This window comes from Macaca mulatta, chromosome Y (genome assembly GCF_049350105.2).
Source record: "Macaca mulatta isolate MMU2019108-1 chromosome Y, T2T-MMU8v2.0, whole genome shotgun sequence".
Taxonomy (NCBI): Eukaryota; Metazoa; Chordata; class Mammalia; order Primates; family Cercopithecidae; genus Macaca; species Macaca mulatta.
In genome coordinates this window covers 1,149,328-1,166,971 of record NC_133427.1, presented here as the reverse complement: position 1 = coordinate 1,166,971, position 17,644 = coordinate 1,149,328, and the positions used below count along the sequence as shown (strand labels likewise).

The 17,644-nt window shown below is 61.4% G+C and overlaps 2 protein-coding genes across 8 annotated transcripts in view; one reads left to right on the top strand and one right to left on the bottom strand.

Annotated features, from left to right (window-relative positions):
• The first annotated feature begins 253 nt into the window (after positions 1 to 253).
• LOC144338874 (ADP/ATP translocase 3) lies at positions 254 to 6,421 on the top strand. The gene is made up of 4 exons (XM_077989797.1): positions 254 to 468; positions 3,037 to 3,523; positions 5,131 to 5,271; positions 5,821 to 6,421. Exons 1-4 carry the CDS (start codon positions 358 to 360, stop codon positions 5,976 to 5,978), a joined length of 897 nt encoding a protein of 298 aa, XP_077845923.1. The 5' UTR covers positions 254 to 357; the 3' UTR covers positions 5,979 to 6,421.
• Positions 6,422 to 12,440: 6,019 nt separating this feature from the next.
• IL3RA (interleukin 3 receptor subunit alpha) overlaps positions 12,441 to 17,644 on the bottom strand; it is a 40,722-nt gene continuing 35,518 nt past the window's right edge. For 5 of the 7 annotated variants that reach the window (XR_013413272.1, XR_013413273.1, XM_077989793.1 and 2 more), the window contains 3 exons: positions 16,557 to 16,662; positions 14,985 to 15,066; positions 12,441 to 12,716 (listed from right to left, as the gene is read on the bottom strand). Coding sequence is in view for 4 of the 7 variants with exons in the window: in XM_077989793.1 (XP_077845919.1) it covers positions 12,642 to 12,716; positions 14,985 to 15,066; positions 16,557 to 16,662 (263 nt within the window). In the remaining 3 variants the exon portion in view is untranslated. Of the gene's footprint in view, positions 12,717 to 14,984; positions 15,067 to 16,556; positions 16,704 to 17,576; positions 17,606 to 17,644 lie in introns of those variants that run through there. The other 2 variants (XM_077989792.1, XM_077989791.1) reach the window with 2 other exon arrangements.

The window sequence follows — 17,644 nt, the reverse complement described above, 5'->3', positions numbered from 1 at the left end:
GGGCGGAGCCTGACTCCCGGCATACCTCGGGGTGCGGGGCGGGGCGTCTCCGGGGAGCGCAGCCAATGGGCGCGGTGCGCTGGAGAGCGGGGCGGGGCGCGGCGGGGTTCCCGGCAGCCCTCGGGGGCGCGGCACGCAGGCGGGGGTGGGTCGTGGCCGGGCGGCGCAGCCAATGGGCGCGGCGCGAGGGGGCGTGGGGGCGGAGAGTGGGCGTGGCGTCGGCGCCTCAGCGGCTGCGCGGTGGCCGCTCCGTCCTTTCGGTCCCGGCGGCGGCAGGGCTGAGCCAGCGACGCCCTCCATTCACTCTCCGCGCCCGCTCTCCGGCTGTCCGCCCGTTCCGCTGCCCGCCCCGCCACCATGACGGAACAGGCCATCTCCTTCGCCAAGGACTTTTTGGCCGGAGGCATCGCCGCCGCCATCTCCAAGACGGCCGTGGCTCCGATCGAGCGGGTCAAGCTACTGCTGCAGGTGGGGACGCGGGCGCGGCCGCTCCGGGGATGGGGGGACGGGAACCGAGTGGCCGGGCCGGGAGGGGACGCGGGCAGCGGAACCCTGCAGGCGGGCGCCGGAAGTGGAAGGCCGCGATGGCTTTGTCCAAGCGCCGCCGGCTTCCGGGGCAAGCGTCACGTGACCGCTGCGGCAGGGCGTGGCGACGTCCACGCGTGCGCACTGGGCCCGGCCGGCGGCGGGGATGCGGCACGGGCCTGAGGGCGCATGCGCGACGGACCAGGCCCAGGGATGCACCTTGCAGCGGGCGGGCGGGCCTTGACCTTGAACTCAATCCTGCGGGTCCTCCGGGCTGGGACCAACCTTGCCGGCGGTCGCCTGGCCGGTGTCTGCTCTTGCCCCGTCCACCGTGAAGGGCAATTCTAAGGCCCACGGGGCAGCGAGCCTGCCCGCAGGTGTCCTGGAATAACCAGGATACGGTTACTGGTGGTTCTCACCCCCCTCTTCATAGCTCATTTGTGTAATTCTGATCCAGAGCGATGCATTTTTTTGTCTTTGGGGAGCGGATTATCGAAAGCAGATGATGCCTAGGAACACTGCTACCAGTGACCAGCTCGGTGATGGGAATGAATGGGTTTGGCCGCAAGGACAGGTCACGCCCGCGATCCCAGCGCTTCTTTTTTTTTTTTTTTTTTTTTTTTTGAGATGGAGTCTCGCTCTGTAGCCCAGGCTGGAGTGCAGTGGCCGGATCTCAGCTCACTGCAAGCTCCGCCTCCCGGGTTCCCGCCATTCTCCTGCCTCAGCCTCCCGAGTAGCTGGGACTACAGGCGCTGCCACCTCGCCCAGCTATTTTTTGTATTTCTTAGTAGAGACGGGGTTTCACCGTGTTAGCCAGGATGGTCTCGATCTCCTGACCTCGTGATCCGCCCATCTCGGCCTCCCAAAGTGCTGGGATTACAGGCTTGAGCCACCGCGCCCGGCCAATCCCAGCGCTTCTGAGAGGCCTGAGGAGGATCGCTTGATGCCAGGAGTTTGAGAGCAGTGGGGGGCAACAGAGCAAGACCCCACCTCAAAAAGAAATTATTTTAACTGAAGGAAGAAGGGCGTCCAAGTGCGTTGAGAGGCCTGGGGAGGATCGCTTTTGAGCTCAGCAGTTTGAGACCAGCCCTCTAAGACAATTATTTTAAACTTAGCAGGGTGGCGTATTCCAGGAGTTTGAGACCAGCCAGGGCAACGTAGCAAGACCCCCACATCTTTAAAAAAATTTTTCTTTTTTTTTCGAGATGGGGTCTTGCTCTGTCCCCCAGGCTGGAGTGCAGTGGCGCCATCTCAGCTCACTGCAAGCTCCGCCTTCCAGGTTCACATCACTCTTCTGCCTCGGCCTCCCGAGCAGCTGAGACTACAGACGTCTGCCACCACGCCTGGCTAATTGTTTGTATTTCTAGTAGAGACGGGGATTTTACCGTTTTAGCGGTCTCAATCTCCTGACCTCGTGATCCACCCACCTCAGCCTCCCAAAATGCTGGATTACAGGCGTGAGCCACGGTGCCCGGCTTAATATTTTTTTTAGAACTTAGCAGGGCGGGGTGTCCCAGCGGCTCGAGAGGCCCAGGGAGGATCACCTGAGCTCAGGAGTTTGAGAGCAGCTTGGTCACCGTAGTAAGACTCCATCTCTCAAAGTAATTTTTAAAGATAGTGGGGCTTGATGGTTGTGCACCTGTAGACCCGGATACTCGGGAGACTGAGGCGGGAGAATGGCCTAATCCACGAGTTGGAGGCTGCAGTGAGGTGAGATCGCACCACTACACTCCAACCTGGGTAACAGCATGAGACCCTATCTTTTTTTAAAAAAAGAAAGATGAGGACAACTTACCAGTAATGCCCACAAGCTAGTTTCCTAAACAAGATGATGCACTCTGGCCGGGTACAGTGGCCCATGCCACCTTCGGGAGGCCAAGGCGGGCGGATCACCTGCGGTCAGGAGTTCGAGAGCAACCTGGCCAACACGGTGAAACCCCGTCTCTACTAAAAATAAACAAAATGAGGCCGGGCACGGTGGCTCAAGCTTGTAATCCCAGCACTTTGGGAGGCCGAGATGGGCGGATCACGAGGTCAGGAGATCGAGACCATCCTGGCTAACACAGTGAAACCCCGTCTCTACTAAAAAATACAAAAAAAAACTAGCCAGGCGTGGTGGCGGGCGCCTGTAGTCCCAGCTACTCGGGAGGCTGAGGCAGGAGAATGGCGTAAACCCGGGAGGCGGAGCTTGCAGTGAGCTGAGATCCGGCCACTGCACCCTAGCCTGGGCGACAGAGCGAGACTCCGTCTCAAAAAAAAAAAAAATAAACAAAATGAGGCAGGCATGGTGGTGGGCACCTGTAATCCCAGCAACTTGGGAGGCTGAGGCAGGAGAATCGCTTGAACGCAGGAGGCAGAGGTTGCAGTGAGCCGAGATCACCCCATTGCACTCCAGCTTGGGCAACAAGAAAGAATGATTTGTGTCCAAAAAACAAAAAAAATCACTCTGTAGCTGGGATGTTTCGGGTGGTTGGCCCCGGGTCTGGTCTGGACACCCTCTGCGTCCCCCAGGTCCAGCACGCCAGCAAGCAGATCGCCGCCGACAAGCAGTACAAGGGCATCGTGGACTGCATCGTCCGTATCCCCAAGGAGCAGGGCGTGCTGTCGTTCTGGAGAGGCAACCTGGCCAACGTCATCCGCTACTTCCCCACTCAAGCCCTCAACTTCGCCTTCAAGGATAAGTACAAGCAGATCTTCCTGGGGGGCGTGGACAAGCACACGCAGTTCTGGAGGTACTTTGCGGGCAACCTGGCCTCCGGCGGTGCGGCCGGCGCCACCTCCCTCTGCTTCGTATACCCCCTGGATTTCGCCAGAACCCGCCTGGCCGCGGACGTGGGAAAGTCAGGCACAGAGCGCGAGTTCCGGGGCCTGGGAGACTGCCTGGTGAAGATCACCAAGTCTGACGGCATCCGGGGCCTGTACCAGGGCTTCAGCGTCTCCGTGCAGGGCATCATCATCTACCGGGCCGCCTACTTCGGCGTGTACGATACGGCCAAGGGTACGTGTGGCGGCCGTCACAAAGTCCCAGAGACGGGATCGATGCGCAGACATTCCCTCGGGGTCCCTTGGGCTGAAGGTCTGAGATCCAGGTGTGGGCAGGGCTGGTCCCTCCTGCGGCCTCTCTCCTGGGCTTGGAGACGCCGCCTTCTCCCTGTGTCCTCACAGGGTCATCCCTCTGTGTGTGTCTGTGTCCTCATCTCCTCCTCTTATGAGGTGTCTTAGTCCATCTCAGGCTGCTGTCACAGAATACCATAGACTGGGTGGATTGTAAACAACAGACATTGATTCTCCCACAGTCCTGGAGGCTGGAGGTCCGAGATCCAGGTGTGGGCTGGGCTGGTTCCTCCTGAGGCCTCTCTCCTGGGCTTGGAGACGCCGTCTTCTCCCTGTGTCTTCACAGGGTCGTCCCTCTGTGTGTGTCTGTGTCCTCATCTCCTCCTCTTATGGGATGTCTTAGTCCATCTCAGGCTGCTGTCACAGAATACCATAGATTGGGCAGCTTATAAACAACAGACTTGATTCTTCCACAGTCCTGGAGGCTGGAGATCTGAGATGAAGGTGTGGGCAGGGCTGGTTCCTCCTGAGGCCTCTCTCCTGGGCTTGGAGACGCCGTCTTCTCCCTGTGTCCTCACAGGGTCGTCCCTTTGTGTGTATCTGTGTCCTCATCTCTCCTTATGAGGTGTCTTAGTCCATCTCAGGCTGCTGTCACAGAATACCATAGACTGGGTGGATTGTAAACAACAGACATTGATTCTCCCACCGTCCTGGAGGCTGGACGTCTGAGATCCAGGTGTGGGCAGGGCTGGTTCCTCCTGAGGCCTCTCTCCTGGGCTTGGAGACGCCGTCTTCTCCCTGTGTCCTCACAGGGTCGTCCCTCTGTGTGTGTCTGTGTCCTCATCTTCTTTTCTTATGAGGTGTCTTAGTCCATCTCAGGCTGCTGTCACAGAATACCATAGACTGGGCGGCTTATAAACAACAGACATTGATTCTCCCACAGTCCTGGAGGCTGGAGGTCTGAGATCTGAGTGTGGGCAGGGCTGGTCCCTCCTGAGGCCTCTCTCCTGGGCTTGGAGACGCCGTCTTCTCCCTGTGTCCTCACAGGCTCGTCCCTCTGTGTGTGTCTGTGTCCTCATCTCCTCTTACAAGGACACTAGGCTCATAGGATGGGGCCCACCCTGCTGACCCCCTTTACTGTTACTCACCTCTTCAGAGACCTCACATGCAAGTACAGTTGCATTCTGAGGCCCTGGTGCCGGGGGTGGTACGTCAGCATGTGGATTTTGAGGACACAATGTAAATCCCGTCATAACTGTGACCCTTTAGAAGGTCAGGGCCCTCGCTTTTCCCCCAACAGGCCTAACCCCGGCCTCTGGAACTGTCTTTCTGGGCTCCGGTAGGTGGCCGGCGGCCTCTTCCCCTCCTGGCCCTGCCCCGACCTTTTGTGTTGTAAACATCAGCTTGCACCGAGCAGCCACGTGGAGGGGGCACGGGTGGTCTTGGAAGAGCTCATCACCACCTCGGGTGGCCGTGAGCACACAGCGGAGGCTGAGCCTGGTCTCCGGTGGCCGTGCAGGCGCTGGAAGGTGACGTGCCGTTCCCCCGCAGGCATGCTCCCCGACCCCAAGAACACGCACATCGTGGTGAGCTGGATGATCGCGCAGACCGTGACGGCCGTGGCCGGCGTGGTCTCCTACCCCTTCGACACGGTCCGGCGGCGGATGATGATGCAGTCTGGGCGCAAAGGAGGTACCCGCGCGGGCTCGGGAGGCGGGAGACCCTTGCTAGTGGGAAGGGGAACCAGGAGCTCCTTGGCCTGGGCCGGTGGGAGGCCAGGAACCATCAGAGGAGGCACTGTCCCGGGCGTGGGAGGCAGCAGTGTGTCAGAAAGTAACCGGCTGTGCGGAACGAGTTTCCTGAATGATGGGCTTCTGATCTTGGGGGTTTCATGGTCCAGGCAGCAATTGCTGCATCCCCACCTCCTAGAACCTCCGCCCACATCCACACCCTCGATCCTGCCCTCTCTGCGTGGACGCCAGGGGAGGAGATGGGGGACGCCCAGGGCAGGGCCTGAAGCCCTGTGTCCAGCCCTCCTCGAGACAGTGGCTTACGAGGACGGCTTGAGCTCAGGGCACGGGGTCACCAGAGCCTCGGGTTTCCCTCCAATAATCAGAACTGTGGCTCAGGCGTCCGGGGTGTTACTTCTGTAAAACGTCTTCAGGGGTGCAGATGGCGTCCGTGTCTCGAGGAGCTCGGCGGCGAGGCCCTCACTGTCTCACCGTCTCCCTGTCGTTGCAGCTGACATCATGTACACGGGCACCGTCGACTGCTGGAGGAAGATCTTCAGAGACGAGGGGGGCAAGGCCTTCTTCAAGGGTGCCTGGTCCAACGTCCTTCGGGGCATGGGGGGTGCCTTCGTGCTGGTCCTGTACGACGAGCTCAAGAAGGTGATCTAAGGGCCGCGGCCTCCTCCCCACACACACCAAGGGAACCAAGAGAACCACGTAGAATCCTCAACCGTGCGGACCATCAACCTTCGAGAAATTCCATTTGTCTTTTTCCCAGCCGGACCCTGCCCGTAGACGGCGGCCGGGGAAGGCTGTAGAGAAGGGGCGCGACGCGATCCCGTCGTCGGCCCCCGATTCCATGTCTTGATCACGGGGTGGGAGGGAACCATGGCGTCCCCGCGGGCCCATGGGCGAGGCACTCCAACACTGAGACCTAGAGTCCAGACGCTTGTAGGACCCGAGTCGTGTTTTAAGTATTTATTTAAAACAAAAGAATCATGTTTCCCATTTGTACTTCAGCGCTAGCCCCTGTTTTTGCACGGCCGAGTACTAGCAAGTATGTTCTGTGTTGGGCATCCTGCTGCAAAACAATAAACCGAGGACACACAGGGCCTCCTGCCTGACCGCACCTCTCCACGGGGCAGCCTGGGGTCTGCAGGTGGGGGCTGGGCCCATGGGACGCAGGTGGGGCCACGCTCTGCCCCTGTGGCCGGCCCACGTTCCTGGCGTGCGGTGCCGCCGCCTCCCCAGCACCCCCAGGACACAGCAGACAAGGTCACAGCTGGGAAGAGGAGGGGGGTAGAAACCAAGGCTGGCGGAAGTGTAGCCGGGCTCCGTGGTGAATGCTGGAGGTCCCCAGGGCACCTGCACTTACTGTGCCTTCTCTGAGACCATTCGTGTGACCGTAACACCTTGGCTTGGTTGTAAATAAGACACGTGTCTCCTAGCTCTGAAGGCTGGAAGTCCCAGAAAACCAAGGCGTGGCCGGTTCGGTCTCTGGTGAGTACCCGGTTCCTGGCTTCCGGATGGCGCCTTCTCCCTGTGTGTCCTCACACGATGGAAGAGGCCAGGGAGCTCTCCGGAGTCCCTTTTACAAGGGTGGGGATCCCATCCAGGAGGCCTCACCACCTCATCACTCCCAGAGACCCCCACTTCCCACACCGTCACTTTGGAGAGGGGTATTTTCAGGCTGAATCTTGGGGAGACCCAAATGGGCATGAGGGCCCGCGTTCCTCTCCGCCTCCCACAGCTCCCGAGGGCCACGCCAGCCCCCGTTCCGGCGTGAACAGTGGAGTCGGCTGGGGTCCCCAGAGTGGCCGCTGTGTGTCCGTGGGTTCACCCGTGAGGATCCCACCACAGGGGGTGCCCACCGCCGGGCACGCCAGCTTCTTTCGAGCTCCCTGCGCACATTCATTGCGAGGCAAGAAACGCCGTGTTGACTCTGCCAGGCTGAACGTTGGGCCTTGGTGGTGCCAGCACACGGCAGGGCCACAGGGACCGCAGCCCTGGGGATCCACAGCTGGCTCTCCTGGGCTCTCCACAAATCCCAGCCGTAGTAAAAAAAAAAAAAAAAAAATCTGTTTTTTGAGTTGGAGTCTTGCTCTCGCCCAGGCTGGAGTGCGGTGGCGCCATCTTGGCTCACAGCAACCTCTGCCTCCTAGGTTCAAGCAATTCTGCCGCGGCTTCCCAAGTAGCTGGGATTATAAGCGTGCACCATCACACCCGCCTGCTTTTAGTATTTTTCGTGGAGATGGGGTTTCACCATGTTTGCCAGGCTGGTCTCAAGTTCCTGGCCTCAAATGATAGAGCGCCCGCCTCGGCCTCCCAAAACGGTGGGATGACAGGTGTGAGCCACCGCGCCTGCCCCGAAAGGCAGACTCCACATCTCTGCACTTCGCCAGGTAGAAACCCTCATTTGTGTCCCGATGAGTCCCGTGTTTGTCACGTGTCTCGGCCCGGAGGCAAGTGGAGAAACAGGAGCTTCCGCCATCAACCCTGTGGGTCCTGCACACCCTCCAGAAACTAGCCATGGCCCACGGGGACCCGTGGGTCCTGCACACCCTCCACAAAACAGCCACGACCCACGGGGACCCGTGGGTCCTGCACACCCTCCAGAAACTAGCCATGGCCCACGGGGACCCGTGGGTCCTGCACACCCTCCACAAAACAGCCACGGCCCACAGGGACCCGTGGGTCCTGCACACCCTCCACAAAACAGCCACGGCCCACGGGGACCCGTGGGTCCTGCACACCCTCCAGAAACTAGCCATGGCCCACGGGGACCCGTGGGTCCTGCACACCCTCCAGAAACTAGCCATGGCCCACAGGGACCCGTGGGTCCTGCACACCCTCCACAAAACAGCCACAACCCACAGGGACCCGTGGGTCCTGCACACCCTCCACAAAACAGCCACGACCCACAGGGACCCGTGGGTCCTGCACACCCTCCAGAAACTAGCCACGGCCCACGGGGACCCGTGGGTCCTGCACACCCTCCACAAAACAACCACAACCCACAGGGACCCGTGGGTCCTGCACACCCTCCACAAAACAACCACGACCCACAGGGACCCGTGGGTCCTGCACACCCTCCACAAAACAGCCACGACCCACAGGGACCCGTGGGTCCTGCACACCCTCCAGAAACTAGCCACGGCCCACGGGGACCCGTGGGTCCTGCACACCCTCCACAAAACAACCACGACCCACAGGGACCCGTGGGTCCTGCACACCCTCCAGAAACTAGCCACGACCCACAGGGACCCGTGGGTCCTGCACACCCTCCACAAAACAGCCATGACCCACAGGGACCCGTGGGTCCTGCACACCCTCCACAAAACAGCCACGACCCACAGGGACCCGTGGGTCCTGCACACCCTCCACAAAACAGCCACGACCCACGGGGACCTGTGGGTCCTGCACACCCTCCACAAAACAGCCACGACCCACGGGGACCTGTGGGTCCTGCACACCCTCCACAAAACAGCCACGGCCCACGGGGACCCGTGGGTCCTGCACACCCTCCAGAAACTAGCCACGGCCCATGGGGACACGTGGGTCCTGCACACCCTCCAGAAACTAGCCATGGCCCATGGGGACCCGTGGGTCCTGCACACCCTCCACAAAACAGCCACAACCCACAGGGACCCGTGGGTCCTGCACACCCTCCACAAAACAGCCACGACCCACGGGGACCCGTGGGTCCTGCACACCCTCCAGAAACTAGCCACGGCCCATGGGGACCCGTGGGTCCTGCACACCCTCCACAAAACAGCCACAACCCACAGGGACTCGTGGGTCCTGCACACCCTCCACAAAACAGCCACGACCCACGGGGACCCGTGGGTCCTGCACACCCTCCAGAAACTAGCCATGGCCCACGGGGACCGTGGGTCCTGCACACCCTCCACAAAACAACCACGACCCACGGGGACTGGTGGGTCCTGCACACCCTCCAGAAACGAGCCATGGCCCACGGGGACTGGTGGGTCCTGCACACCCTCCACAAAACAACCACGACCCACAGGGACCCGTGGGTCCTGCACACCCTCCACAAAACAGCCACGACCCACGGGGACCTGGGCTCCGAGTTCCTGCCTGGAGCCGTGGTAACTGCTTCATCCACTCTTGGACATGTTTTCACTCCTGTGACTTCATAGATTTTAACATAGTAATCCGGGCATGGTTTCCTTAGCAGTTCCAGTGAAATCCTACGTGGTGGTATACTGGACTCTGGGGGATTTGGGGGATTCGATGGTGGCGGGGGAGGGTATCCAAAGTTACAGTTCAAAGACCAGCAAGTGCACTTCGCGTTACTTTTTTTTTTTCGAGATGGCGTCTCACTCTTGTCACCCCGACAGGAGTGCAATGGTGTGCTCTCGGCTCAACGCAACCTCCGCCTCCCAGGTTCCAGCCATTCTGCTTCAGCCTCCCACGTAGCTGGGATTACAGGCATACGCCACCACGCCCGGCTAATTTTGTGTTTTTAGTACAGACGGGGTTTCACCACGTCAGCCGGGCTGGTCTCAAACTCCCGACCTCAGGTGATGTGCCTACCTCGGCCTCCCAAAGTGCTGGGGTGACAGGCGTGATTTTACACACATAAGCCACCGTGCCTGGCCAGTCCTGCCCAATCTTGAAATGCTGAGGCTCTTAGCAAGCTGAGTGTTGGAGGTAACTTCATAGGAAATAATACGTGGTGTTACTAAGAGAATCCTGCCTCGTGGGTACTACCAAAATCACAGTTCTGGTTGGGCTCCGTGGTTTAGCTCTGTAATCTCAGCACTTTGGGATGGTGAGGGGTGGATCGCCTGAGGTCAGGAGTTCGAGACCAGCCTGACCAACATAGAGAAAGCGCGTCTCTACTAAAAACACAGATTAGCCGGGTGCGGTGGCGCTTTGGGAGGCCGAGGTGGGCGGATCACATGAGGTCAAGAGTTCCAGACCAGCCTGGCCAACGTGGTGAAACCCGTTCTCTACTAAAAGCAAAGTTAGCCGTCCATGGTGGCAGGTGCCTGTAGTCCCAGCTACTGGAGAGGCTGACGCAGGAGAATTGCTTGAACCCAGGAGGCAGAGGTTGCTGTCAGCTGAGATGGTGCCAGTGCACTGCAGCCTGGGTGACAAAGCAACAGTCCGTCTCAAAAAAACAAGCCGGGCACGGTGACTCACGCCTGAAATCCCAGCACTTTGGGAGGCCGAGGCGGGCGGATCACCTGAGGTCGGGAGTTTGAGACCAGCCTGACCAACATGGAGAAATCCCGTCTCTACTAAAAATACAAAAATTAGCCGGGCATGGTGGTGGCGCACGCCTGTAATCCCAGCTACTTGGGAGGCTGAGGCAGGAGAATCACTTGAACCTGGGAGGCGGAGGTTGCAGTGAGCGGAGATCGCGCCACTGCCCTCCAGCCTGGGCCACAGAGCGAGACTCTGTCTCAAAAAAATCACAGTTCCTTCGTGTGGATTTGCAGTGGGGCGGTTTCGACTCATCCTGGGCTCCCTGGGAGGGTTCCGTGTTCTAGGTGGAAAAGCTGCGGACATCGGGACCGTCCCCAGGGGCTGCACGTGGGCTGACAGGCTCCCTCCTTGCCAGCGTCACTGCTGCCTGGATTCCTTCACCCTGCTTTCCTCCCCCGCCACACACAGGCAATGCTCCTTTCACCTCTTTTCCTGCAGCTCGAAGTACCCCCGTTTTCGGTTTGGCCCTCACACCCGGCAGAGGCCCGGTCGGGAAGACCCCAACGGGGAGACAGGGCCTGGGGAGGGGATCAGAAGTCGAGCCTGCATCCAACTCTGGGGAATGAGGGCAGGGACGCAGAGGTCAGGCCGGGGTGGGGACGGAAGGGCCCAGGCTGGCCTCAGGGTGTGAGCGCAACTGAACCTGCCAGGGCAGATCCCAGAGCCCTCGCCGGATGTGGGCAGCTCCTCAGGTCTGTGGGTGAAAAGGAGCGTGGACACGGCATGTTTACGGACATTAGAGTCTGCCTGGCTACACAAGCCCTGTACGGTGGCTTAGAGACGTGCAGCCAGGCCGGGCGCGGTGGCTCACGCCTGTCATCCCAGCACTTTGGGAGGCCGAGACGGGCCGATCACGAGGTCGAGAGATCGAGACCATCCTGGCCAACACGGTGAAACCCCGTCTCTACTAAAAATACAAAAATTAGCCGGGCGTGGTGGCAGGTGCCTGTAGTCCCAGTTACTCGGGAGGCTGAGGCAGGAGAATGGCGTGAACCCGGGAGGCGGAGCTTGCAGTGAGCCGAGATGGCTTCATTTCACTCCAGCCTGGGCCACAGAGCGAGACTCTGTCTCAAAAAAAGAGCTGTGCAGCCAGGGTCACGTGTACAACTGGGGGCCGGAGAGGACAGACAAGCCAGGCAGGACATCTGGCGCCCTCGGAAAGCAGCAAAGCTGTTGTTTCTCAGAAGTCCTAGAGGAGCCAGTTATAAGACGCTGGAGGCCGGGCGCGGTGGCTCACGTCTGTCATCCCAGCACTTTGAGAGGCCAAGGCAGGCGGATGAGGTCAGGAGTTCGAGACCAGCCTGGCCAACATGGTGAAACCCCATCTCTACTAAAAAATACAAACATTGGCCGGGTGTGGTGGCGGGTGCCTGTCATCCCAGCTACTCCGGAGGCTGAGGCAGGAGAGGTCTGAACCCCAGAGGCAGATGTTGTAGTGAGCCGAGATCACGTCACTGCACTCCAGCCTGGGCGGCAGACCGGGACTCTGTCTCAAAATAGAAAAAAGGCCAGGTGTGGTGTCTCACGCCTGTAATCCCGGCACTTTGGGAGGCCGAGGTGGGCGGATCACAAGGTCAAGAGTTCGAGACCAGCCTGGCCAAGAGACCAACCTGGTCACTAAGGTGAAGCCCCGTCTGTACTAAAAATAGATACATTAGCCGAGGGTGGTGGCAGGTGCCTGTCATCCCGGAAACTCGGGAGGCCGAGGCAGGGGAACTGCTTGAACCCGGGAGACGGAGGTTGCTGTGAGCTGAGATTGCATCACTGCACTCCAGCCTGGGCGACAGAGCGAGACTCCAAAAAAAAAACGTGGAAACGTCTGTCTAGTAGTGTTGGAGGAATGGGGCTGAATCCAGAGACGGGGACCCGTGAGTGGGGGGAAAAAAAAAAAAGCACTTTTATCATGAAGTAAACACACAGAAGTTCTGTTCTTTCCTTTTCCTGGCATCTTCCGACTACATTGCACAGGTGTCTCCCACGCCCACCACCCGTTAGGAACGTCCATTCCTGCGCCGCGTCCAGCAGCCACAGGCTGTGCAGGTGCCTGGCCCGGCCAGGGAGATTGAGGCAGCCCCCGGCAGGCCCTGAACCCCGGTCTCAAGTTTTCTCCACCACCTGCACTTCAGACACCAGACACTCCTCCAGGCCGGCTTTGCCCGCCTCCCAGACCACCTGCAGAGACAAGAGGAGGCAGGGTGAGTCGGGCACCCCTAGATAACAGAGCCCAGGTCCTGATCCGCAGGGGCCTGTCCCATCTCAAATCGGCTCTGAGGGCCAGGTGCGGTGGCTCGCGCCGTTAATCCCATCACTTTGGGCCGGGTGCGGTGGGTCACACCTGTAATCCCAGCACTTTGGGCCGGGCGCGGTGGGTCACGCCTGTCATCCCAGCATTTTGGGCCGGGCGCGGTGGGTCACGCCTGTGATCCCAGCACTTTGGGCCGGGCGCGGTGGCTCGCGCCTGTGATCCCAGCACTTTGGCCGGGTGCGGTGGGTCACGCCTGTGATCCCAGCACTTTGGGCCGGGCGCGGTGGGTCACACCTGTCATCCCAGCACTTTGGGCCGGGCGCGGTGGGTCACACCTGTCATCCCAGCACTTTGGGCCGGGCGCGGTGGGTCACACCTGTCATCCCAGCACTTTGGGCCAGGCACGGTGGATCACACCTGTAATCCCAGCACTTTGGGCCGGGCACGGTGGCTCACACCTGTCATCCCAGCACTTTGGGTCGGGCGCGGTGGGTCACACCTGTCATCCCAGCACTTTGGGCCGGGCACGGTGGGTCACACCTGTCATCCCAGCACTTTGGGCCGGGCACGGTGGGTCACACCTGTCATCCCAGCACTTTGGGCCGGGCACGGTGGGTCACACCTGTCATCCCAGCACTTTGGGCCGGGCACGGTGGGTCACACCTGTCATCCCAGCACTTTGGGCCGGGCACGGTGGGTCACACCTGTCATCCCAGCACTTTGGGCCGGGCACGGTGGGTCACACCTGTCATCCCAGCACTTTGGGCCGGGCACGGTGGGTCACACCTGTAATTCCAGCACTTTGGGCCGGGCGCGGTGGGTCACGCCTGTCATCCCAGCACTTTGGGCCGGGCGCGGTGGCTCGCGCCTGTGATCCCAGCAGTTTGGGCCGGGCGCGGTGGCTCGCGCCTGTAATCCCAGCACTTTGGGCCGGGCACGGTGGGTCACACCTGTAATCCCAGCACTTTGGGCCGGGCACGGTGGGTCACGCCTGTAATCCCAGCAGTTTGGGCCGGGCGCGGTGGGTCACGCCTGTAATCCCAGCAGTTTGGGCCGGGCGCGGTGGGTCACGCCTGTCATCCCAGCACTTTGGGCCGGGAGCGGTGGGTCACACCTGTAATCCCAGCACTTTGGGCCGGGCACGGTGGGTCACGCCTGTCATCCCAGCACTTTGGGCCGGGCGCGGTGGGTCACGCCTGTAATCCCAGCAGTTTGGGCCGGGCGCGGTGGGTCACGCCTCTCATCCCAGCACTTTGGGCCGGGTGCGGTGGGTCGCGCCTGTGATCCCAGCACTTTGGGCCGGGCGCGGTGGGTCGCGCCGTTAATCCCATCACTTTGGGCCGGGCGCGGTGGGTCACGCCTGTCATCCCAGCACTTTGGGCCGGGCGCGGTGGGTCACGCCTGTAATCCCAGCACTTTGGGCCGGGCGCGGTGGGTCACGCCTGTAATCCCAGCAGTTTGGGCCGGGCGCGGTGGGTCACACCTGTAATCCCAGTACTTTTCGGAGGCCGAGACGGACGGATCACGAGGTCAGGAGATCGAGACCACCCTGGCCAACACGGTGAAACCCCGTCTCTACTAAAAATACAAAAAAATCAGCTGGGTGTGTTGGTGCGCGCCTGTAGTCCCAGCTACTCGGGAGGCTGAGGCAGGAGAATCGCTCGAACCCTGAACCGGGAAGGTGGAGGTTGTGGTGAGCTGAGATCGCACCACTGCACTCCAGCCTGGGCAAGAAGAGCAAACCTCCGTCTCAAAAAAAAAAAAAAAAGAAAAAAATCCGCCGTTCCCTGGTGTGTGGGGCGCCGAGACAGCCCGTGATCACGGTGGGCGGGGAGCCCGGTGTCCCCCCCACCCCCTTCATCCTGCAGGTTTTGGCAGACGGTGTCCAGCCGCCTAGTCCAGGGCGTCTCACTCTGGTCGCCCAGGCTGGAGTGCGGTGGCTCGATCGTCGTTCACTGCAGCCTCCGCCTCCCGGGTTCAAGAGATCCTCCTCCCTCAGCCTCCCAAGTAGCTGGGATTACAGGTGCACACAGCACCACGCCCGGCTGATTTTGTATTTTTAGTAGGGACGGAGTTTCTGCATGTTGGCCAGGCTGGTCTCGAGTTCCTGGCCTCAAACTGTCCGCCCGCCTGGGCCTCCCAAACCGGCCACCACGCCCGCCCAGACCCCTCCCGTGGCGGAAGACGTAACATACCAGCTTGTCCTGTTGGAAGGTGTCACCGATGGGGTCTTTCATGTGTGGGATGCGGGGAAACAGCCTCTGCATCACCAGATACCTCAGAGGAAAGAGAAATGGTCCAGCTCTGAACCCAGCACCCACCAGCTCATCATCCGGGACACGGCGTGTCCAGGACAGGCAGGGTCAGGACGGAGCAAAAGACTCCAGTCATCTACTCCAGGGGTCTCCCTTTTCCCGGCCCCCGAGGCCCTGACACGCCCCCGACAATCATCGTAGGCAGGCACTGGTGTCTAAGAGGGAGCAGGGCGCTGGGACCGGAGCCACCCGGGGTGCAGCTGCCAACACACCCTTGGTGCCTCAGGTCACGGAGTTTACGACTTGAGCCAGTAGCTTGCAGCTCCTCCTCCTCCCTGTCCCTCTCTACTCCTCCTCCTCCTTTTCCTCCTCTCCCCCTCCCTCCCTACTCCTCCTCCTCCCCTTCCCTCCCTACTCCTGTTCCTCTCCCCTCCCTCCCTACTTCTCCCCCTCCCTCCCTACTCCTCCTCCTCCCTCCTCCCTCCCTACTCCTCCTCCTCCCTCCCTACTCCTCCTTCTCCCCCTCCCTCCTCCTGTTCCTCTCCCCTCCCTCCCTACTCATCCTCCTCTCCCCTCCCTCCCTACTTCTCCCCCTCCCTCCCTACTCCTCCTCCTCCTCTCCCTCCCTACTCCTCCTCCTCCCTCCTCCCTCCCTACTCCTCCTTCTCCCCCTCCCTCCTCCTGTTCCTCTCCCCTCCCTCCCTACTCGTCCTCCTCTCCCCTCCCTCCCTACTTCTCCCCCTCCCTCCCTACTCCTCCTCCTCTCCCTCCCTACTCCTCCTCCTCCCTCCTCCCTCCCTACTCCTCCTCCTCCCTCCCTACTCATCCTCCTCTCCCCTCCCTCCCTACTTCTCCCCCTCCCTCCCTACTCCTCCTCCTCCTCTCCCTCCCTACTCCTCCTCCTCCTCTCCCTCCCTACTCCTCCTCCTCCTCCTCCCTCCCTACTCCTCCTCCTCCCTCCTCCCTCCCTACTCCTCCTCCTCCTTTTCCTCTCCCTCCCCCTCCGTCTCCCCCTCCCCCTCCGTCTCCCCCTCCCCTTCCTCCTCCCCTTCCCCTCTGGGAGATAGAAGTTACCACCGCACCCATTTGACAGTTTGTGAAGCTCTGATGCCTGGCAAGGAGACTGGGTCTGGCCGGACACAGTGGCTCACGCCTGTCACCCCAGCACTTTGCGAGGCCGAGGCGGGCAGATCAACTGAGGTCAGGAGTTCGAGACCAGCCTGGTCCACCTGGCAAAACCCCATCGCTACTAAAACTGTAAAAATTAGCTGGGTGTGTTGCTGGGCGCCTGTAATCCCAGCTACTGGGGAGGCCGAGGCAGGAGGATCACTTGAACCCGGGAGACGGAGGCTGCACTGAGCCGAGATCGCGCCGTTGCACCCCAGCCTGGGCCACAAGAGCGAGACTCAGTCGCAAAAATGCTCCTCATGATGCTCAGGACGGTTCTGTGAATAACTTTCAGGGTCGCACTGGAAACAAGAGGGACCCCCGCGGATGCCCTGGAGGGCTCACCTTCTGCAGATGAGGAACACACAGAGCAAGGCCAGCAGCGTCCCCAGCGCGATCAGCAGCGACGTCCGCCAGGCACGCGAGCTCGCACCCTCCTCCTGGTCGCACTCTGGGGGAGAGGACGAGAGGGTCACGGACCGGGGCCTCGGTCTAGGGGGAGAGGGTCACGGACCGGGGCCTCGGTCTAGGGGGAGAGGACGAGAGGGTCACGGACCGGGGCCTCAGTCTAGGGGGAGAGGGTCACGGACCGGGGCCTCGGTCTAGGGGGAGAGAGTCACGGACCGGGGCCTCGGTCTAGGGGGAGAGGACGAGAGGGTCACGGACCGGGGCCTCGGTCTAGGGGGAGAGGGTCACGGACCGGGGCCTCGGTCTAGGGGGAGAGGACGAGAGGGTCACGGACCGGGGCCTCGGTCTAGGGGGAGAGGGTCACGGACCAGGGCCTCGGTCTAGGGGGAGACGACGAGAGGGTCACGGACCGGGGCCTTGGTCTAGGGGGAGAGGGTCACGGACCGGGGCCTCGGTCTAGGGGGAGAGGACGAGAGGGTCACGGACTGGGGCCTTGGTCTAGGGGGAGAGGGTCACGGACCGGGGCCTCGGTCTAGGGGGATCAGGGACCATGGGCTCTCCCCACAGCCCTGGAAAGCAGACAGGTGGCTGCCACATGGGGAGGCGTCCAGGGGGGACACCCCCGTCCTGCCACACCCGCACAGGAACCGTGACCACCTGCGGGCCACCTATGTCCCCGGACAAGAAAGGACGTCCGGGCCTCCCAGCCCCAGCCCGGAACCCTCCGTCCCAGGACCCGGAGCGACATCCGGACCTCACAGCCCGAACCCTGTGTTCCCGGACAAGGAGGGACATCCGGGCCTCCCAGCCCCAGCCCGGAACCCTGCGTCCCAGGACCCGGAGCGACATCCGGACCTCACAGCCCGGAACCCTGCGTTCCCGGACAAGGAGCGACATCCGGGCCTCCCAGCCCCAGCCCGGAACCCTGCGTCCCAGGACCCGGAGCGACATCCGGACCTCACAGCCCGGACCCTGTGTCTCGGGACCTGGAGCGACGTCCGGACCTCCCAGCCCGGAACCCTGCG